The sequence below is a fragment of the Eubalaena glacialis genome, chromosome 2 (genome assembly GCF_028564815.1).
Source record: "Eubalaena glacialis isolate mEubGla1 chromosome 2, mEubGla1.1.hap2.+ XY, whole genome shotgun sequence".
In the NCBI taxonomy this organism is placed as follows: domain Eukaryota; kingdom Metazoa; phylum Chordata; class Mammalia; order Artiodactyla; family Balaenidae; genus Eubalaena; species Eubalaena glacialis.
Window position 1 is genome coordinate 173,564,282 of NC_083717.1, and position 24,246 is coordinate 173,588,527.

General features: G+C 39.6%; 1 protein-coding gene across 2 annotated transcripts in view; it reads left to right on the forward strand.

Annotated features, from left to right (window-relative positions):
- Window positions 1-24,246, forward strand: part of TSHR (thyroid stimulating hormone receptor) — a 152,781-nt gene that overhangs the window by 95,568 nt on the left and 32,967 nt on the right. For both annotated transcript variants that reach the window (XM_061182774.1, XM_061182775.1), the window contains exons 4-7: window positions 11,454-11,528; window positions 13,994-14,068; window positions 15,800-15,877; window positions 19,097-19,165. In XM_061182774.1, the coding sequence (XP_061038757.1) occupies window positions 11,454-11,528; window positions 13,994-14,068; window positions 15,800-15,877; window positions 19,097-19,165 (297 nt within the window). The remainder of the gene's footprint in view (window positions 1-11,453; window positions 11,529-13,993; window positions 14,069-15,799; window positions 15,878-19,096; window positions 19,166-24,246) is intronic.

The following is a 24,246-nucleotide window of genomic DNA, read 5'->3' on the forward strand; positions in this document are numbered from 1 at the left end:
AAATCCTGCATCTCTTAAAAGCAACTGTTTTGTTTTACTACAGGCTTTTTCTCATAAAGATTCTAGTTGTTAAGATTTCTCTTATAAATATCCATTTTCCCTCTCTGAGCAAAAGTGTTAACTTCCTAAAGCAAAGGAAACTATTAAATACAATACAAGGATGAATTTGAAAATGGGTTTTTAAAAAGATATTTTCCTTATATATATGAGGTATTGAGAGCCTAATATCTTAGAAAGTAAGAGAATAATGCATCTTGCATTCTTCAAATTTTCCTACTATATATCCAACATTATTATCTGCAAATGGTGCTAGTCAACATGAAGGATAAGTAAAGACTTTGGGTGCCAAACATCAATAATTTGTTTAATCCACAGACCGCATAGTACTGTCAACCAAAACTTCCTGGGATTCCTGAGTACAGAATTAAAGCCCTCTGATTTATTTAGTAAATAGTTGGATTTGCTGCAAGGGTAGGTACTAAACTGAGGAGTACCGATTTCAAATGTCAGTGCCTGTTGCCAGTGCTTATTGAAATGCCTCAGTGAGAACATCAGCAGTTAAAGAACGTAATGTTATTCTGTTTCGTGAATATATTTCCTTCCTCAGCTGCCCTCTCTCTACCCCTTTTTGACCATGTGATTTGGTGAATAGACTGATCTAGGGCTACGGAGAACTCACACTTCATCATCCCCACTTCTAATCATCTCTCCAATGCCTTTTCAACCTTTTCCTGCCAAAGCTCAATATTTGTCCTCTGAGATGGCTTCCCAATTCATGTTTAGATTTTATTCCCTGATATGAATTGGGGTGGTAGAACATAAACATTGTTTCTGTTAGTGACCATGAGCTAGGTTTCCAAAGATACAAAGCTACCCATTCATTCAATAAATACGGTATGTTTAACACCGTGCTAAAGCTGTGGTAATTGCATCTTACAGCTAAACAGACACAATAATCCACTATTCAAAATAGTGGATTATTCTATTTTTATCCAAACCCTCTTCCCCTGGCCTCTGTGATACCACACTCCCAGCTGTCCTCCAACCATGCTGGTCAGTCTTTCTCATTCTCCTTTGCTGGTGTCTTCTCCTTCCCCACTTCTACATGTTGGGGTTCCATATGGCCCAGTCCTGTGTCCTCTTCTCACTCCACATTCTCCCCCATGTGATCTTATCCAACAAGTCTCAAACTTACACATCTAGTCCAGGCCTCGCTTTTTAAGTATGGGGCCCTTAACCTATTGGTCTACTTGACATCTCCTCAGATGTGTTACATCTCTCTCACTACTTCAATACCCCAAACTGAAATCTACCTCTCCTCCTGAAATCTGTAACTCCTCTGATACTTGCTGAGCCTGTATATGGCACCTCCATTCACCTTACTGCAAATCCCAGACACCTGAAGGGATCACTATACCTTCTTTCCTCATCACCCACTTCTAATCATTCACCATGTCCTGTCCATTCTACTACCCTAATATATAAAAAATTCATCCTCTTCCTCTCTGCTGCCACCACCCTTGTCCAAGCCACCATCATCTCTTGCTTGGACTACAATAACTTCATAGCCTAACTGGTTTTCCCAGTTTTGGCTTCCTCTAATTCATTTCTGCACAACAGCCAGAGTGATTTTTCTCTTAGGATAAATCCAGAGTCTTCAATGTAAACTTCCAGGCCCAGGACTTCAGCCGGCCCTGCCCACCTCTGCCTCCTCATCTTGCTCCATTCCTGCACACCTGTGTTCTTTAGTTCCTTGAATAGTCCAAGACCTTCTCCACCTTAGGGCCTTCACATCCTTTTGCCTCTGTCCAGAAAGTTCTATCTCTCTCTCTTTACCTGGTTAACACTACCGATTATTTTTTCAGCCTAAATATTACTTACACATACCCTTGATCCCACCTAAATTAATCCTTCACTTGAATCTATGATTGAACCCTTTATTTTTGCTTTATAGAACTTATTAAAATTTGTGAGAATAATGCAAATGTGTGATGATAATAATAAATGTTTCCACAAGGCAGTGTGTTTTATGTGCCAATTACTCACACCATCAAACCAAAACCAAAAAACGGGGAACAATTAGATATATTATAAACATTCACTTTTAAAATCATGAATTGAAGTAGAAGGCCAGTCTGAATTAATGAAAATTACAATTGATAGAACATTTAGTATTATGTGTGAACATACACAGATGCATATATGTTTAGCGTCCTTAATGGAGAATTTACCATGTCCCAAGCACTATGCTGAATGCTCAACACACATATTTACTCACTTAATCCTTGCGACAATCCTCTGAAGTAGCTACTATTTTTTTACAGAAAAAAATGGTGTTCAATAACTATATATATTTATATATAAAGTGCATTTTATGTAAACATCACATAACTGGACCTTGCTTTTCTGTCTAATCTAATAATCCCTACCCTCTTTTTTTAGTCCATTACATTTACTGTAATTATTGATATGATTTAAACCTGCCATTTTCCAATTTGTTTTCAATTTTTCTTCTCTGTTCTTTGTCCCTTTATTCCTCCTTTGTTTTCTCTTGGATTAATCAGGTTGTTTTTGCTTTTGTTTTTGTTTTCTAGTATTCTGTTCTATCTCCCCTATTAGCTGTTTAGCCCTTTGTAATATTTTCTTGTGGTTACTCAAAGGATTATAATATGCATCCTTCACTTATCATAGTCTACCAAGAACGATTATACCAATCCCCATATCATGTAAGAACCTTTTGAAATTATAATTGCATTTACTCTCTCCCATTTTTTGTTGTTTTGTCATATATTTTATTTATATATATATTATAAATCCCACCACATTGCTCTTTTTTTAAAGAGTTAATTAACCTTTAAAGAATTTGAGTAAAGAAAAACTAGTCTTTTATATATATTCCCATATTTAATATTTCCAGTGTTAATTCCTGCCTGTAGAGCCAATCATTCCCTTTAGCCTGAAGAACTTCTTTTAGCATGTTAGTGTGGTTCTGTTGGCAACAAATTTTCTCAGCTTTCATTTATCTGAGGATAACTTTATTTTACCTTAATATTTAAAAATTAGTTTTGCTGGGTATAGAATTCTAGCAAGGCAGTTTTTTGTTTCGGCCCTTTGAAGGTATCTTTCCATGTCTTCTGGCCTCCATTGTTCACTCATATTCTCATCATTGTTCTCCTATGCGTAACATGTCCGTTTATCTCTGGCTGCTTTTCAGGCTTTCTCTCTATCTTTGGTTTTCAAAATTATGTACCTAGGTGATATTTTCTTTGTCTTTAACCTGCTTGGGGTTTGCTGAACTTCCTGGATCTATGGATTTCTGGTTTTGTTCAAATTTTGAAACTTTTGCCCAATATTACAACAGACTATGGTGGAAGTGACATCATGCATTTTCAGGCCCAGTCTTTAAGAGAATTGGCAGCTTTTAATTTAGACTCTTGGAGCCTTGAACCACTATGTAAGAAGTCCAGCTACACTGATGGAAAGACCATATGGGGAGGCCCTGAGATTACGTGGAGATGGCGAAGCAGCCAGCTGAACCTAGCCTTCTAACAACCCGCATCAGAGCCAGGCATAGAAGCATAACCATCCTGGACCCTCCAGGTTGATCCAGACACCAGCTATATACCAACCAATGATCCTAGGGGATGCCACATGGGGCAGAAAAATCGCCCAGTTTAGCACTGCCTGAAATCCTAATCCACAAAATTGTGAGCTATAATAAAATGGTTGTTATTTTAGCCATTTAGTTTGGGGTAATTTGTTATGCAGCCATAGATGGCCAGAAGAGGTGGGACACTGAGAATTTGTAATAGAAAACTACAAGAATGGCAGGTTACTTTGCAAATTATTGAGGGTCCTAAGTGGTTACAAATCAGTTCTCCTCAGTTCTAAATTTCAGCTAGGATACTGGTTGGACCCAAAAGTGTACATATGATAAAGATTTATAACTGTAAATTGATGAAACACTAGCCACATCCATCTTCTATTTCATTTCCCTTACAAAGAAGCCAATAGCATACAGTAGACGGTTGCTGTTGTTACTCCTATTAATAGTAGCTACCAATTCCTGGATGCCTTTTATGGGCACACACTCTGCTAAAAGTGCTTCACATATACTGTCCCACTTAATCATACTAAGCCTCAGTTTCCACTATGTAAAATGAAGATGGTAATAAGTATCTCACAGGGCTCTTACCCAAGTTTACTCAGCTAAGAAATTTCAGAGTCAGAATTTGAAACCAAGAGTGTCTGCCTCCAGAACCAATGCAAACTCAAAATATCTCTTTAATTAAAAGAAGAAATAATTAAATAAAGTGCTACCCTCAGAAATATGTTTTGACTGTTTTGTAGATTTTTTGGGGTTTTGTTTTTGTTTTGTGGATTTTTTTAAAAATCACAAATAAATAAAAATTCTACAACTGGGTAGGTAAAACGTGTGATTTACAGCAGATAGTGAGATAAGACTTAATTTTGCTGATTCACTGAATTGAATCAAGTGGATTTATTGGAGGTTTTGAGAGCACCAGTCTTAGTCCTGATCATTAAATAATCATGAAAGTAGCTGTATACATCCTCCAGGCATATATACACTACATGTGTAAAACAGATAGCTAGTGGGAACCTCCTTATAGCGCAGGGAGCTCAGCTTGGTGCTCTGTGGTGACCTAGATGGGTGGGATGGGGGGTGGAGGGGTGAGGGAGGTCCAAGAGGGAGGGGATATATGTATACATATAGCTGATTCACTTTGTTGTATAGCAGAAACTAACACAACATTGTAAAGCAACTATATCCCAATAAAGAAAAAAATAAACTGAAAAAAAGAAAAATCATTTTTATAATGTTCTATTTCTAGTGGAAAATCTGCTGATAAACTTACATTTTCCTCAATCCACTTCAAAACTCTGAACATTTATAAACTCTCTTTGAATTAGCATCTATTTTTTAAATTCCTCAACAAATTAAAAATGCATCATAATCATGAATATCACCTTCCATTATAGATTATTTTTCCCCAGTTATGTAATGGAATGTTAGTGGTAAAATACTTTATCGATAATTATCATAGTAGAATAATTAAGATATCTCTCACTGAAAAGCCTTGATACACAGTAGCAGAGACAATAAAACTCAGAAAAGTCTGATGGGAGGAATAAGTTGTTAACTTTGGAGTATACAGTGTAAAACCTCTCCCCTGACTTATGAATCTTCAGTAAAATCTACATTGCTCACTTTCTGATGTGAGTGGATTCCTTATTATCAGCAGGCAAGCATGATGGAACAGAAGAATGATGGGACAGTCCATATCTGGGTTACATTTTAGAAAAATGTGACTACAACAAGTATTTTTTAATCCTGTAATCTGGTGTTGAAGAAGTCCCCCCTAAACTAAAATTGATCCATTAATAAGCATTTTAGGATAAAGTTGTTCAATAATTTTGAGTCATTAAACTTACGCTTATCTTAAATTAAAAAAAAGAAAATGTAGGAAATAACTTATTCTGTGAATTTATAGACTATCACTGAAAAATGAGTGTTAGTCCAAAAATCAGGACTTTAGAAGCTAAGGATCAAATATATACAAGAGCTTTGACAGCCTTGTACTTTTTAACCCAGTAATTCCATTTCAGTACATTTTTCCCTAAGAAAATAAACATAGGAGTGAGAAAAAAGTTCACATAAAAAGCCATTTGTCTCAATTAATTTATAATAGCAAAAATTTGGAAACTACTCAAATGCTTAGGTAGAAGAATGGTTTAGTATGAAATATTGAGCAACCATTAGACATCTTTTGTCATAGACTAATCTCAGAGGAACTGCTTTTGACACATGCTATTAAAACAACAACAAAAACAACCAGATATATCTACGGAGAGAAAAAAACTGATTTTCTTTGGATCATGGAATGATGGGAGATTTCACATCTTTTTGATGTGAAAGTGTTTACAAGTTTTACAATGTATATATATATTATCTTTATAGTCAGATGAAATAAACTTTTTAAAAATTAAGGAGTCCTTCAATATGCATTAATTTTGAAATTAATACTTGATGTTAAAATACATGGGTGATTTATTATGTGATAAAAGCCTATCACAAAATGTTACTTCAACATTAATTTACTTAATTCTTAGTCCCAGTTTTCACATCTGGTATAGTACAGCATTTAAAGCATTTAAAGTAACAAAATTCTGGCTTTGCCAACATATTCACATCTTGTTTTTAAAGTAGTTAAATAATTAGTTGCTACTTCCCTATACCTCCTGGAGCATGCAGTAAAGTTGCACATGATAGATGTCCACTAATTATGTGTTTAACTTTAATGAATCTCTCCACACTCCACTCACTAGAGTAAGCAGATCTAGTCAAAGTCAAAGTGGCCTGCCTCCCATTTTTTTGAACCATTGCCACTTAAAAGCAGACTAGAAAATAACTCTGAAAATCAAATTGAAATAAGAATTACAAAGGATCTGGGACTGGCTGAGAGCTAGGTTTTTGGTTAATATTCTTGCTCAGTTTCTTGTTTTAAACAACACAGTCTTACACATTAGTGCATTTGTATTTCTTAAGAGTCCAGCTATGCTGACTGGGGCAGCTTCTCTTCTCTTCACTTACTTTAATTCAGTCTCCGTGCCCGGTGGGAGTCTGAAGCTTTCCTATCGCCCTTGGCCCCATCTAACTTTGCAGTTGAAATGCCAACTCGACTTTATTATCGCCCTCAATTCTTTCCCAGTTTGGCGTGCTTTTCATTCATGGACTGGAGATGTTTAGGGTATAGGCAAATATCTCTAAGGCTGAGGATCACAGTCAAATGCCAGGACAAATGCCTATTGAATAATTGAGGTGGGAGGGGGGACAGGACTATGGAAGAAAATCAGTAGTTGGAAAGTTCCTTCATAGGAGGGTTTAAGCCTTTCATTTCCCCCTTTTTTGGCTGCTCCCTCCCCAACCTGAGAACTCCCTTCTCTCACCTTGCTGATTTCCCTGTTCTTTCGGTTTAGACTGGGAACTAAGTACCTGCCACAATGCCAGTTGTTTTAAACAAACCAATTTCTCTATTTTTGGCTCTTATTAAGAATTAACAAATATTTCTCAGAAGAAGAAAAAAATCCAGAATCTAGACGTATGATTAAATGAACCTAATGTATGCTAAATTATTAATCTGCTGTCTTGTGAAAACACTGCACACTGGGCATCATTGTTAGACTTTTCATCTAAATGTCCATTTTATGTGAAATCCAATGAAGGAAAATTAAGCAATAATGAGTATTTATATTTAAGCTCTGGTCGATGATCTCCTTTAAACATCATTTAAAAAAAAAAAAAAAAAAAAAAAAAAAAGCTGTATTTGGAGTTAGAATTCCTAGTTTAAGGCCCAGAATTGCCTCTAACTGTGTAACAGGAGATCAGTCACTTAACCTTTCTAAGTGTCTGCATTGTTTTGTCTGCAAAATAAGGATGATGTTACCTGCTTCTCTAAAATCAGTTCTTCTATTCCCTCACTGGTAGAACTGTTCTGAGTAACAAATATACCCAATCCCTTTTCGCCTTATAATTTTCCAAGGCTGGGCTTTTTTCTATTCAATAAGCTTCAAGATCCTCAAGTATTTCCCTGACACAGCTAAATTGCCCCACTCCGTGGAAGAGCATACTTGAAGATTTAAGCAGACTATTTGGCACTGCATATTAAAATTTTTTATATAGGATATATATTGCTTTGTTTTTTTTTAGTTTGGGGGTTTTTTTGCATGGCTTTTATTATCTTTTTTTCCTCATTTGAACAAGATAAAATAAAAAGTGAAATTCACACATTCCTAGCCTCCAAACCTTTCTCCTGGAGATGACCACTATTAACAGTGTGCTCTGTATTTTAAGAATGTATTGATGCTTATTGTATGAGTTTGGGTAGGCTAATTACTGTAAGAAATAGACAAAAATAAAAATGTGTAAATCCTAAGGTAACAAGTTTATTTCTTCTTTATGAGACACTACTGGGTAGATGAGCAGGTGGGCAGGGTAGCCTTCCTCCATGCAGTCACTCAGGGACCCAGGCTGCTGATCCAGAGGCACTGACATCTTCAGCTCTTGTTCAGACTCACCCTGCAGGACATCTCTATTCCAACCCACTGTGCTGCAATTGCATATAGGTTTTCTTTCTCTCGGTGTCCCCAGCTTCCTGGCAGCATATCTGGCCTCCTGCACACTTGAGCCATAATTGCTTTACTCAAATTGTGTGATTCAAATTCACCGTCCCAGGCATTCTTGGAACTCATTCCAGTTTGGACTCCTATTTCCTCCTTCTTATCAGAGGTTTCTGGTACTTACCTCTACACTTCCATTGCTTTTTTTTGCAACAGCTATACCAGCTGCATTCACTTCTGACATCGGTCTCCATTTAGCTAAACTACTGGCAGTCCATGCCCCACTCCCCTTCTTTGTTTCAGCAGAGATTTTATTTTTCTAGATTTATTGAGATATAATTGACATATAACATTGTGTAAGTTTAAGGTACAATGTGTTGATTTAGTATATTCATATACTGCAAAATGATTCCCACCATTGCATGAGCTAACACCTCTGTCCCGTTACATAATTACCATTTCTTTTTTGTGGTGAGAACCTTTAAGATCTCTTGTAGCAACTTTCAATGATATAATACAGTATTATTAGCTATAATCACCATGCTGTATATTAGATTCTCAGAATTTGCTAATCTTATAACTGGAAGCTTGTACACTTTAACCAATATCTCCCCAGTCCCCTGCCCACACTCCCACCCCAGTCCCTGGTAACCACCACTCTACTCTCTGTTCCTCTGAGTTTGGCACTTTTAGATTCCATGTATAAATGATTTCATACCGTATTTATCTTTCTCTCAGCAGAGATATTTTAAAAGTCATTTGCGAACAAGTGTTAACCACTTACCTCAGAAAGCGGCTTCTTTTGCCTGGTGTTTTCTTGCGGTATCTCTTGTCCATCTTTCCCCTTTTTTCACTCATACATTTTCCCTGAAAAATCCATCTCTTCTTTTGTGTCTCCCTCTCTCCGCCTGTAGCCTCTCTCACCTCTTTCTTCTCTTACAGCCGCCATGTTGGTCGCCAGCCTCATTTAATCAGCTGTAACCAACAGCTGTGGTTCATTCTCTATCCCTAAAGTTGATTCAGCCAGGCTACACTCTTTTATTGTGACATTCTCTTGGGCTGCTCACTCAAGTTCACTTGTTCAACAATAGTCACTCATGGAGCAATTTTCCAGACTGCAACCCACACTCAGTTGTCAAACTCTTCTAACTAGTTTACATTTGATTGACAGAGGTTCGAGCCGTCCTCTCCAAATGGAAAGCTCTGGCAAGGAGTTTACTGCTCACCACACAGAGCATCTCAACTCAACAGAGTCTGATAGTCTTAGAGGGGCACGGTGGGATTGCTATGAGAGTGTGCAGTGGGGTAGCCAATGGTCCTAGTTTACCCAGGATAGAGGGAGTTTCAGGGATGCAGGGCTTTTAGTTTCAAGCCAGAGCAAAATTTAAACCATCTAGTTTAAAGTGGGTCTTTCTATGCAGGGTCTTGGTTGGATAAAGATCGTGATATGATAGTTTAGGATTAGTGAACACAACAAGGCAAAGATGTTGAGGTGAGGGTTTCTAAGAGTTTTGGGATATAAACTGTTGAAGCATTGATGGGTCTTTCAAGAAGTTCCCAAAATGAATAATAAAGTTATTTTCCTGGGCAAAAGTTATGCTAATGAAGACAAGGGACCAGGAAGGTTATGCTAATAATAGACAGTAAGCTGAGGTGGGGGAGGTGGGAGACAGTTTCTGTTCTCAGAGTTAATGCCACTCTCTCTTTTCCAAGGTCTGTTTCATATCCACTGTCCTTTGTCAAATGCAAAACCTAGTGGGGTTTTTTTGTTCGTTTGGTTTATGTTTTTAAATTTTTGAAAACATTGCATTACCTCCAACCCCAAGTCTCTAATGTCTGCTCCAGCTTTCATTCCACTCAGGAGAATAACAATAATAAAACTATCACCTATAGAGCCTTCACCATAAGCTAAGACACATGTCAAACCCCTTATAGACATTATTTGACCCTCAGAAGAGTCTTATGAAAGAGGCACTATTATTGTCCCTATTTTACAGATGAGGGAACTATGGCTCAAAGAGGTCAAGGAACTTGTCCAAGGTCATGTAGCCAGAAGTGGCAGAGCCAAGATTTGATCTCAGGTCCATCCAACTATTCAGTAATAAAAAGGAGCAAATTACTGATATATGCTACACGTGGATGAACCTCACAAACACTCTGTTAAATGAAAGAAGCCAGACAAGGCTACATATTTATGATGCCATTTATATGAACTGTCCACATAAGGCAAATTTAGAGGTAGAAAGGAGATCAGTGGTTCCTAGGCAAGAGGCAGGGGGTGGGAATTAATTGCAAATGTGCATATGATTATTTTTGTCATTGATAGAAATGTTCTAAAACTGGATTGTGATGATGATTGATTTTACAATTCTATAAGTTTACTAAACATCATCTAATTGTATCTAATCACAACGCATGAAGTTAATGGAAATTCTCATTCAGTTAAACTGTTTAAAAAATCCCAGAGGCCAGATTCTAAGTCTTCTAGTTGTCACCAGCAACCACTAGGTGCAGGTTCCTTTAGGAATCAAGCCTTCGGTGCCATTCAGAAGGGGATAGACTGTAAGTCTTACTAAGTTTTCCTACCCTCTTCACATAAGCCTAGGGAGGGCCTTTAAACTCTTTTAACCAATCTACACATGTTGAATACATTTAATTCTACCAATGAGAGCCTATTTCTAAACAGGCACTAATTCCATTATTGCTAACTGTGCATTTTGATTAGCATGTATATAAACCTAAGTAGATAAATTATAGACATATATGATATTATCACATGTGCTCAAGAGCTTTCAATTACTGATACAGAAAAATAAACCCAAGTGAACTCTTAATACTCACTACCTCTACTGCCTCTGAAATAGCAATTGACAGAGGAGCCTCACTGACCTTATTCCCTTGCTGTAATCCATTATATAATCCACTCAGACCCCCACTCCAGGGCCAGGTTACTTGCTGTTGTTAATAATAAAGATATCTGCCCTCAACAAACCATTGGAGAGATTTTTCTTTTCTATTCAAATCTAAAAGGAAAAAAAGGCTCTGAGACTGTAGATAAGAGAAAGGTCGCCCCAAAATTTAAATGGATTGAAACTAAGCCAATGATGAGAGCTGAACAGCCACTGTGTCCCTGAAAGGAGCCAAAAGTAGCTTGTTGTGGATGGGACTGGCTCCTGAGAGGAGAAGTCCCTGGGGCACCACGTAAATGTGTATTCGTCTCAGGAACATTTGTTAAACCTGATTTATGTTGTTTTATCTTTCATAAGAACAGAAAGGGATATATTACAGTGAATATATTTCTTGTACTTTTACAGAGAGATTCGGAATACCAGAAGCTTAACTTACATAGACCACGGTGCCCTAAAAGAGCTCCCCCTTCTAAAGTTCCTGTAAGTATTAACTCCTGTCCCTTCCTACCTTTTTTTTTTTAAGAGAATTATAATGTAGGAATATCCCTAGGATGATGCGGGCCATTTTAGTGGTGTGTGGCCTGGGGCAAATCACATCCTGTGACTTACTCCCCACCTTTACCCATCAGGCAAGGTAACAGGTGAAATGATCCACATTTTAAAAACCTATTCAAAAGTCAACACATAATGCTGGGACCAGAGACCTGCCCCAAGAGACATGAGGGAGAAAATGCCATCATGTATATATGGTCTTTAAATGAATATAACAAAACAAAACAAAAACCTCTGAAAGCCCACCGGTCAATTTTGTTAGGAAATGGGTATCACAATATTAGAGTGACTGTTACACAAAAACAAACAGAAAACGAAAAAGGGTAAAACCTAATCTCTTAGAGCTAGGGGGACAAAAATGGAAGGGACAGAGCTTACTGCTTTGCTTTGGTGACACCTTGTGAGCTAATTGTAACCTCAATGAGAGAAGGGACCACAACATTTTTGTTCTTTGTTGTATCTTTACTGCTTAGCGCCTACTGCCTAGGTACTCAAGGAAGTGTGTTCAGTGGATGTGTGTGTATGGCCTCAGGTCTTCTGGGTACCTTCCCTTCTTCCCTTCTTTCCTGCTCACATGCGTTGTAAAAAATTAGAACACAAAAACATTATGAAGAAAAAAAAGCCAACCTTAATCCCAATACTCAGAAATAATCACTATTAACATATTAGTTCATTTCCATCTAGGGATTTTAAATAAAAGTATATATCCAAATGTATTTTATGAAATTAGTCTTTAAGGATGAATAGAGTTTATCCAGGAAAAGGAGGGGGAGGGGTAGAAGAGAAATACAAGTGGATGGGATAGCATGGTAAAGATACAAAGGTGTGGAACCACATGCCTTGTTTGGGGAATGAAAAATAGTTCAGTATTGAAGAGGTAGGGGTGGGAGATGCCAGGAGAACAGAAGAGGATATGGATGCGAAATGTGGCTGAAAGGGTATCTGGGGAGTAATAAAAATTTATTGCACAAGGCAATCACTCCTGTGTGGACTTTGAGTTTCAATCCATCAGTAACTCTTTGATATGATGGTCCCCTACTATGTGCAGGGCTCAGTGGGGAACATGTAGGATAAAAAAAACATTGTCCTTGCCTTCAAGAAGCTTACAATCTAGTTAAAGAAGATATTATATATGGAATTGAAAAGTTCCTCCCCTAGGAGAACAATGGTAAGTGACAAATAAGAGGTACATACATTATCTGGGGGTGCAGGTAATTAGAGGAGACATCCAGAAGGAGATGGACTTGTTCCGGGTTTTGAAGAATAGACAGGTCTTGGTCCAAGTCCCTAATATGGCATTTCCAGCCCTTTTCAATATGGTCCCCACTTAACTCTGGGTCTCCCCACCCAACTCTTCCACATAAACAGCTGTTGCAATTGAACTAGTTTGTTTACTGTTCTTCAAATATACGTCATGGAATCTTACATCTCTCCTTTGTTATTTGGAATGTCCCATTTGCTTTTTTGAGACCTCAGGCTCTGCTTCCTCTTCAAATCATATGCCTTCCCCTCTAGAAGGAGTCAGGTCAGAATTTGCCTTTGATGGTACAGCAATGGGACTAGAATTTTCTCTACTGGAAGACTTTCTTTAAAGATTTACTGGTAGTTACAAGTTCTCACCACGTCATACCGAAGCTCTCAAAAAGATCACTAAATCCACTACGTATGTTCTAGTAGCTGCAAGAAATGTTAAACCAACTAAGTCTGAGAGGCATCCAGAGTTTGAGAGTTTTTGTATTCATGCTGTCAATGCACGTTTTAATCTTGACATTTTGCCCTGATGACACAGCTTTGGAGAGTGAAGATATTGTCTTTGACTGATTTCCTCCCTTATCTGGACATATTTTTCTGATACTGCTGCCATGGTATTCTCAAGTGACTGCCATGGGAATACCATTCTTGGTAAAATAATGAACACAATATAATGTAGAGTTTGAAAGAAGAAGCCTGGCTTGGAGTTGGGTAATTATATTGTCTTCCTGTCCCATCCTCTCCTTATTCTACCCTCCCTTCCCCCCAACACACGCATAATGTCCTCCAGTTAAAACAAGGAAATCACACACACACACACACACACACACACACACGAAAAGAAACCTGAATTCCTATTTCTAGGAATCCCACTTGGTTCAAACAATCCCCAGATTCTTCTAAACAGAAAAGATGTATTGACACTGGTGGACCGGGTTAGATTCTCGTACCTTCAGGGAGCATCATTTCATCCAAGGATTAGAACTTGCCATGGTCTCTCAGATAATTAATGAAGGACTTAGGATTTGATCCTAGTCTGACTTCAGAACACATACTTTTAGCTATTACATTATTCTACTTCCTACGTGTTGATTTTCTTACCTTATTTCTGTTCTCTTGTTCTTCTTTTTCATGTACTTTAGTGGCATTTTCAACACTGGACTTAGAGTATTCCCAGACCTGACCAAAGTTTATTCCACTGATGTATTCTTCATACTGTAAGTGTGCACATATGCAATATTTGGCAATATTGTACTTGCCACTGACAAGAACTAGGCTGCAGCCAGAGGGGTTTGTTGAAACCAAGTGAAGCAGTTGTTTCAAGGAGGAAGCAGTGATCAGCTGTGACAAATGCACTGATGGATGAAGTACGGCAAGGACTGGGAAATGGCCATTGGGTTTAGTAATACGTGGCATCGGTGATTCTGAAGAGAACGCTGCCCGTGGGGTTCTGGGGGTGGAGAAGTCTGGTTGGAGTGGGCTCAAGAAAGAACCAGAAGGGGGAATTAGAGAGAGTGACCATAACAAACTCTTTAGGGAAGTTTTACTACAAAAAAGAAGCAGAAAATGCCTCAGTAGTTTTAGCATATTGAATATGGAGAAAAGGGTTTTTTGTTTTTTTGTTTTTAATGGGAGAAACTATGGCATATTTGTTTGCTGCTGGGATTGTTTGAATAGAAGGAATTTGATGATAATGATGATACTTTATTTTTCACATAGTTTTTCATAGCTTTTCACTCTCCCATGTGTTATCATATTTGCTCCTCTCAACCACCTTACAAGACATAAAAGGAAGTTACAGTTTTTCCACTAGACAAATGAGGCAACTGAGGAATAGAAAACCTAAGGGATTCTGTCTGAGGAGAGTCCCAAGGAGCAGTTGTGAGTGGTGCTCCAACTACTTGCTGTGACTTCTGATTGGGGCCATGGTGCTCTTTTCCAAAACCTATGACACAATTAAGTATCTTCCTAGTTGTTTAGAAGTGAAAGGACATATGCAGAGAGAATTACAGATTGAGTTTTAACTATAGAATGAGCAAAATGCAGAATGATAGGATCCAAACTCTTGGGATTTTCTTAGAAAAAATGTCCATGCTTCTTTGCTGCAGAAGAGCTCAGTTCAAAATACAGGCCGTCTTCCAGCAACTAGACTGGCATAGAAATGTTCTCTAGGAGTATCTGTCTTGCAAGTGGAGGGCACTTCAGTAATACTCATGAAATGAAATCAATTGATCCCATTCTAGCAACGCTTTTTAGGGGTTCCACGTGCTGAGAAAACGAGTTGCTCTGGACAAAGTATTTGTCAGAGATTCATGAGAAATCTCTGAGACCCACCTGCTCCCCTTGCACGTGAGGACTGTCAGGAACCTCAGCCCACACCCAAAGCTCGCTTGCTCACTGCACGTGTGGGGCTCTGAGTGTATGTCCACCTAGGACAGCTCTCACCACCTCACCGGACCTCTGAGCCACCAACAGCTAAGAAGGATCAATGACACCTAAAAAGAAATGATAAAACTGAATTGTGTCAGGTTATTTATTTAAGTGCATACGTGCAGCAAGAGCCCAGCTCCAGAAGGAAAGCATTTTTTTTTTAAAATATATTTTTGGCCGTGTTGGGTCTTTGTTGCTGTGCGCGGGCTTTCTCTAGTTGTGGTGAGCGGGGGCTACTCTTCATTGCGGTGCACGGGCTTCTCATTGTGGTGGCTTCTCTTGTTGCAGAGCACGGGCTCTAGGTGCATGGGTTTCAGTAGTTGTGGCTCACGGGCTCTAGAGTGCAGGCTCAGTAGTTGTGGCGCACGGGCTTAGTTGCTCCGCGGCATGTGGGATCTTCCCGGACCAGGGCTCAAACCCATGTCCCCTGCAACGGCAGGCGGATTCTTAACCACTGTGCCACCAGGGAAGCCCAGAAAGCATTTTTTTCACCAGGTGTTTTTGTTCCTCTCCTGCAGTGAAATTACAGACAACCCCTACATGACTTCGATCCCTGCGAATGCATTTCAGGGCCTGTGCAATGAAACCTTGACACTGTGAGTATTGCCAGTTCCACTCCTGCCAACAATGAAATATTTATTTGGGCCGCTGTAATATTTCCACAGGCCATCCAAGAACCGTACTAGCATATAGTATGTGCTCTATGGTCTACTGAGGGTTTCACATAGTTAAATAAGAGTAGTGCCTCATGGCGTGGTGCTCTACAGGTGACGAAGTGGTTTAGGTAACAAGACGAGAGTATTCCCTTACAGAAGTGGTCAGCGCACTTTATCTGTAAAGGACCATTCAGATTTTACAGACCACATGGCCTTTGTGGCAACTGTTCAACTCTGCCATTGCAGGGCAAAAGCAGCCATCCACAATATATAAACTAATGAGCATGGCTATGTTCCAACAAAATTTTATTTACAAAAACAGCCAGTGGGCCAGATTTGGCCTGCAGGCCTTATAGTAGTCTGGGTTCTAGTATTCCCATTGAATAGAGGAAGAACCTGGGGTTAAAGCAAATTTAAGTGACTTTCCCAAGGTCACTGAGCTAGAAAATGGTGATGCTACGGGCTTTTCATACTCTGCACTCATACTTCAACTGTGTCATCACAAACTACTATTAAGCTCCTATGAAGGGATATTGAATAGCAAACATAGTTCTGCTCTACATCATCACTTTTCCAGAGTTTGAATGGGTTCCGCTCTTTAGTTGTTCAAAAGAAATGCTAGATCAGGGAAATTCACAGAATGTTCTAATGAAGGAGATCTAATAGAGGTACAAAAGATAAGTTAATTCTCCAAGCCGGTAAAGAATACCCCTCTCTCATCAAATTTGCTACAAAGTAGAGTGCGGACTACGTCCAAAGGATCCCGTCTCTCTAGTTTCAGTACCACTGCCCTGGTTCAGGCCTGGTGGGGGTTTTGCCCAGATTGTCACCCAGCTCCCTTTCTCCAGTCACACTACAGTCCAAGAGTTCTTCATCGTATGCAAACCTGATTGAATTATCCCCCAGCAAAATTGATCCAAGCCTCCACACGACTCTTTGAAGAGGCAGTTTCCAAGCATTCCAAGTCGAGCAGTCTTGACCCTGTGAGGCTATCTCAACCTCTGGGACTCTATCCACAGTGGAGCATTTCAATTCATCCTTCTCGAAAAATGGGGAGAGCTCTCTTGATAAGACAAGAGACTCCTCAGCCACCATTTCATTTGACAGCACAGCAAAGACTGGGGTTTAGCCTGCTCAGTCCCCAAACCTCAAGGCCATTTACCTCTTCTGTAAAGCCTTCAACTGTGCCATTTTCCACTCATTGTATATAAACACCAGTCTCAATTTCTTTGCAGAATGTTACCTCCACCTTTTGACATCTTTTTCTAAGGACCCATATCCCAAGCAGCCCTCTCAAGTGAAAGCTGCTCTTTGTCTCACACCCAGCATGGGGCCCAGTAGGCATTTGATAAACCTCTGAATGAGGGAACCTTAACTTTCCTGAAATCTAGAGGTGGGGATGGCATAGCTTGTCCATTATCCTTTCAGATGATTATTTCTACATACCTGCAAAAGTCCTGGCTTCTTTAAAGCTCAGGCTCAAAAGACTATAAACGTGAAAGGGTATGTGTCCAACAGCAAACTTTGTACCCATATTCCTGGTAGGATAGAGTTTCAATCAACGTTTGCAACCCTTTGTTCTTTCTTTCTTTACTATGTTTTTCTTTCTTCACTATTTTCCCTTTTTGAGACCTACTTGTCCAATAAGAGTTTTATTTAATCTTTGAAACGTAATTCCAACAAAGAACACTTTTATTGTCCAGGCCTCTCAGCAAAGTTTGGGAAAATAGAAATGCCAAATGTACAATTCTCACATCTTCATTAACGAACTCTAGTTCAGAAAAAATTAACTTACCTATAAAGCTTTCTCAGCCTCTGTGCTTAGCGTCCCTGTGCATTGCAGTCTTCCCCCAGGACACCTTAGTAGCAGGAATTAAACTCATTGTGTAATTATTTAAACAAAACAAAAAACAAACAAGGATTGCCTCTTAGTTCTTCACAACTACATAAGATAAATCCAAGTTTTCAAGGTATTCATTTTAACATGGTCATCTCATAAGTGTCCACACCTTACTTGTTAAATATATAGCTATTCTATCCTCCCAGTAACCTTTTGATTAGGTATTATTTTATCATATTTTTACAGACAAGGAAAACTGTGGATAATTGAGGTTGAGAAGTTCTCAGGGTCACCTACTATGAAGTGACAGAGCCAGGTCTAATTCCAAGTTTGGAGTCTCCTGTGTGCTTCTTACTGTGTTACCAGAGTTCACAGGAGGCACTGCAGTAGTTTTCAGAGTTCCCCTACAATCGCCACTCACTGTGCCTGATTGTGGACATGGCAGCCTTCTCTTATCTCATGCCAGTAGCCCCCAGGAAGCCCCATGCACCCCTGTGTAGACCAGAGTTCCCATGGCTGGAGCTCCTTTTCCAGCAGAAAGGATGTGTCCTTTTGGTGGGTGGGAAGAATTGCTTTTGAGTTCAGAAATCCTGATTCCCGACAGCTGTGCATCAGTGCGGCTTTGGCAAATCACCTCCATATCTCAATAACCTGACTAGGAAATAGAGGAGATAATGCTTCAGTCCAGCCCTCAGAATCACTGTATGAATTAATTAGTTGCAGAAACACAGCAACAAGTTAAAACTTTAAAACTTCCCCAAAAGGCCATGGTCTATCTATTTTCTTAGATTTGTTTTTGAAGTTCAATTTGATTCAGTGCTCAACCAGTTAATTAAGCATTTAATGTATGATACACCCTGAGGATTAAAAATATGAATATAAATGTGAAATATTTTAAAGAGAAAAATATAAAACCTATGCATTCAGATGAATAATGTCTTTTAAAGTGCTCATCTTGAGAAACTGCACTTATTCCTCCATCATTGACATTGGGTTAACTATTTCCTGAAACCCCAGTTTTTTGAGTATATGTAGAACATTTTTAAAAAAATCCTTAATGATTGCAAATCTTTGTTCATTAAAGTGAATCTGCTTCTGGGAAACAGCTTAAAGCCCTAGAAGTTAAGTCTGGAGAATGGGGATTCAAACTGGAAAACACTATTCCATGTCCCAAATAAGACATACTGTAAAGTTTTCTTGTAGGGCCTAAGAACCTTCATGCACATCTCTGGCACTGAAGAAATGAAGCGCAACCCTCAGAGAAGGGCCAGCACTACCTCTTATAGGTCACTGATTTCTCCTCTCTCTGTTGATTATAGGAAACTGTACAACAATGGCTTTACTTCAGTCCAAGGACATGCTTTCAATGGGACAAAGCTGGATGCTGTGTAAGTCAAGGGTTGCCATGGAAACCACTATCCTGCCCTACACTCCCTCCCCCAAGAAGGACCATTCAGTGGGTCAGAATTCTGCTAGAGATAGGTTCCACCAGAGCATTCCTCAACCCCAGAGTTAGCATGACCAAGACTTGGGGATAATGTTAAGAAACTTGACAAGAGCCAGTTTTAGTGGACACACATTAACTCCAATTCTAAATCCCAGAGCTTTTATCCTTAATAAAATGGAGAACGATGGTGTCACCTTCTATTATCTTGTAGGAGTGTGTGTGTGTGTGTGTGTGTGTGTGTGTGTGTGTGTGTGTAAGTGTTCATCTACCATGTACATGAAGTAAAGGGGTGTCTTTAATTAAGTCCAAAGCTATTCAGAAGGTAAAGCTTTTCTTTTCATTTTATCTGACATATTTTCAGGAAAGGTGTCAGTTTATATTTGATTCAGTTAGAAATAGCTGAAAAGCCATATCCAGATTTTGCCTTCTCTGCAAATAAATAATGCCTAGAACAGGATATTGACAAAAAGATAGTCATTAACATGGGTCTCTGTCTTTGTTGTACCTTTCTATCAGATCTCTGTGGTCCCCAGTGTCCATGCTGGAGCATACTTTGTGTCTAAGAACTGGTAGACTGGTTCAGCCATACTGGTGTGTGATTTAACCTAATAGCTAATAAATGACAAAGAGCTTTAGTAGAGTCTGCTTTCCACAGTATGGTGAACTAGATAATTTGTTTCTACTATGAAAGAACTAGATGATATATTTTGAAAAATTATATTTTATGTCATATCCCCAAGAGAGGAAAATGAAACAACTAACAAACCAGTAGCTGAAACCAAAATGGTGGGTGCTTACAGAGGGTGCAGTTCCCTTGGGGGCAGCTGCCAACATCAGTGGTGCCAGGAGACTAGACTCTAGTCAGTGAGAAGGTGGAGAAGTGATGTAAACCTGAGACTGCTGGATTAAGCCAGGGAACCTGGATGAGAGCTGGAGTGGGACCACACTAGTAGAACCTCTGGACTCCTGGCAGAAATAAATGCAAACCTCTGCAGAGGAAAGAACCCCAGTGCAGGCCCAGATTTTTAAAATCAATCAAATAGGTACTTACAGTCAAAAATCACACATAGGAAAAGAAGAAACTACCATGCGTAAGAGTCAGCTGAGGGCTTCCCTGGTGGCGCAGTGGTTGGGAGTCTGCCTGCCAATGCAGGGGACACGGGTTCGAGCCCTGGTGTGGGAAGATCCCACATGCCGCGGAGCAACTAGGCCCGTGAGCCACAGCTACTGAGCCTGCGCGTCTGGAGCCTGTGCTCCACAACGAGAGGCCGCGACAGTGAGAGGCCCGCGCACCGCCATGAAGAGTGGCCCCCGCTTGCCGCAGCTGGAGAGAGCCCTCGCACAGAAACGAAGACCCAACACAGCCAAAAATGAATAAATAAATAAATAATAAAAATAAAGGAATTCCTTAAAAAAAAAAAAAAAAAAAGAGTCAGCTGAAGCAACAAACAATAGATTCTTGTGTTTGATTTGTTTTATGACAGTTTATTGAGTATTTTTAAACAATTGTATTTTTTCCATTCCAGAAGTTCTATTTGCTTCTTTAAAAGTTTGCCTTCTCATTTTTGTAATTCCATCTTTTTTTTTCCCCCTTTAAACATTTCATACATAGTTGTTTTATATTCTGGAAACGATCATTGCAAAATCTTAAGGCCTATGGTTCTAGATCCGTTGTGCTCTACGGTGCTTCTCAAACTTTACTGAGCATATAAACGATCTGGGTGGTCTTGTTAAAATGCGGAATCTGATTAAGTAGATCTGGGGTGAGCCCCAGGATTCTGCATTTCTAACAAGCTCCCAGGTGATACTGATGCTGCTGGCCCATTGACCAACTTGAGCAGGGTGAGTTAAATTACCTGCACAACATAGGTTAATAAGTTCAAAGTCATTATACCTTGGCGTGGCTTCCTAAGGTCTGTTTGAAGTGGGGTCTCACTCTTTACCAGGCTTTTGGGTTTCTTAGTCTTTGTTAAGTGAAGATCAGAGTACCTATATCTAGATTGCCTAGTTGTAGGCTCATCTGGGTTGATATTAGTCATTTGTTTAAAGACATAATTATGGGGGAAGTCTGAAAAGACTCAACAGAGTAACATGAATACTTATACATCAAATTTATTTACAGTATTGGAGAGACCTTACTTCCATCTTAACTTTATCGTTCAAATCTCACACAATCCTTCATTTAATTTTCTTTTTCTTTTTTAGTGTGCAGGATGTTTATTGAGGAGTGCTCCTGGAATCTACAAATATGGAAGGGAGGGTATAACAGCAAAGCAAGATGGGGTAGCAGGAAAAGTTGGCTGACCTGACAGAGAACTCTGGAGCTAAATATGGCCTAGAGTTTTCCTGTTTCCCTAAAATGGCCAGACAGCTATACTCCCATCTTCTTTGGTCATTAGATTTAAGCTACCCTAAGATAGGTGTCCTTAGGTGAGACCATTCTCTGCAGCTGAGGCAATCCCAGGGACTGATAGCTAAAGCTTTTCTCCTGACAGTAGGCCCAGCAGCTGGATAGACAATTCCTTCCTAGATGGAGGACCCAGGTGTATGAGCTCCATGCCCATCACTGTCATAACTTGAACCTCTTGGATTCAACTTATTTATTTATTATTTATTTTTTAACGTTTTCATTGGAGTATAATTGCTTTACAATGGTGTGTTAGCTTCTGCCTTATAACAAAGCGAATCAGTCATACATACACATATATCCCCATATCTCCTCCCTCTTGCGTCTCCCTCCCTCCCAACCTCCCTATCCCACCCCTCCAGCTGGTCACAAAGCACCAAGCTGATCTCCCTGTGCCACGTGACTGCTTCCCACCAGCCACCCACTTCACACCTGGTAGTGTACATATGTCCATATATACACTACCACTCTCTCACTTTGTCCCAGCTTACCCTTCCCCCTCCCTGTATCCTCAAGTCCATTCTCTAGTGGGTCTGCGTCTTTATTCCCATCTTGCCCCTAGGTTCTTCATGACCATTTTTTTTTTTAGATTCCATATATATGTGTTAGCATACAGTATTTGTTTTTCTCCTTCTGACTTACTTCACTCTGTATGACAGACTCTAGGTCCATCCACCTCACTACAAATAACTCAATTTCATTTCTTTTTATGGCTGAGTAATATTCCATTGTATATATGTGCCACATCTTCTTTATCCATTCATCTGTTGATGGACACTTAGGTTGCTTCCACGTCCTGGCTATTGTAAATAGAGCTGCAATGAACATTGTGGTACATGACTCTTTTTGAATTATGGTTTTCTCAGGGTATATGCCCAGTAGTGGGATTGCTGGGGTATATGGTAGTTCTATTTTTAGTTTTTTAAGGAACTTCCATACTTTTCTCCATAGTGGCTGTATCAATTTACATTCCCACCAACAGTGCAAGAGGGTTCCCTTTTCTCCACACCCTCTCCAGCATTTATTGTTTGTAGATTTTTTGATGATGGCCATTCTGACCGGTGTGAGATGATATCACATTGTAGTTTTGATTTGCCTTTCTCTAATGATTAGTGTTGTTGAGCATCCTTTCATGTGTTTGTTGGCAATCTGTATATCTTCTTTGGAGAAATGTCTATTTAGGTCTTCTGCCCATTTTTCAATTGGGTTGTTTTTTTTTTTTGATATTGAGCTGCATGAGCTGCTTGTAAATTTTGGAGATTAATCCTTTGTCAGTTGCTTCATTTGCAAATATTTTCTCCCATTCTGAGGGATGTCTTTTCACCTTGTTTATGGTTTCCTTTGTTGTGCAAAAGCTTTTAAGTTTCATTAGGTCCCATTTGTTTATTTTTGTTTTTATTTCCATGTCTCTAGGAGGTGGGTCAAAAGGATTTTGCTGTGATTTATGCCATAGAGTGTTCTGCCTATGTTTTCCTCTAAGAGTTTGATAGTGTCTGGCCTTACATTTAGGCCTTTAATCCATTTTGAGTTTATTTTTGTGTATGGTGTTAGGGAGTGTTCTAATTTCATTCTTTTACATGTAGCTGTCCAGTTTTCCCAGCACCACTTATTGAAGAGGCTGTCTTTTCTCCACTGTATATTCTTGCCTCCTTTAAAATTCAGACTCTAAGGTCTGCAGAGCATGGTTCTTGGTATTGGCTGCAAATTTGAATCACCTGAAGAGATTTGGAAGCCCTGATGCCTAGGCTTTACCACCAGAAATTCTGGTTTAATTGGTCTGAGGGTAGCCAAGGCATGGGAATTTTAAAATCTCCCCAGGTGAGTCCAATGTAAAGCAAAGGTCAAGAACCACAGCTGTGGAGTATGTTATCACTCTTCTTGTCCAATAGTCACATTTTACAGATAAAGGAATGAAGCCCAAAGTGAACACATGGCTTTTTTTTAAATATGGCTTTTTACATTTTTTTTTTTTTTTTTATGGCTGTGTTGGGTCTTCGTTTCTGTGCGAGGGCTTTCTCTAGTTGCAGCAAGTGGGGGCCACTCTTCATCGCGGTGCACGGGCCTCTCACCATCGCGGCCTCTCTTGTTGCGGAGCACAGGCTCCAGACACGCAGGCTCAGTAGTTGTGGCTCACGGGCCCAGCTGCTCCGCGGCATGTGGGATCTTCCCAGACCAGGGCTCGAACCCGTGTCCCCTGCATTGGCAGGTGGATTCTTAACCACTGTGCCAGCAGGGAAGCCCTGGCTTTTTACATTTGATAGAGCTATCAGGTGGCCAAGCCAAAGCCAGAAACTGGATCTCCTGACTCAAGACTCCCCTGTGCCCTGCTGGGATTCATAATTGCTGACTTACCAGCCACCAGTAAGGCTTGGACACCCAACTCCTCTCGCCACTGCTACTTGTTTCTTAGCCCAGGAGAATATTTACACTTCTTAGTCTTTTAAAGTCATGAAATACAGAAGCTAAAAGATCTTGTAGCTGGAAAGAGTGGACTCATGTGAGAGAAAGGAGGTCACTCAAGACTCAAGGCACAACCAGAAGTTTCAGAGAACAGTCACACCAAGCAACGGTGTCATTTGTCGGGGAGAACCTGACTTTAATCAATGCAGCAAGGT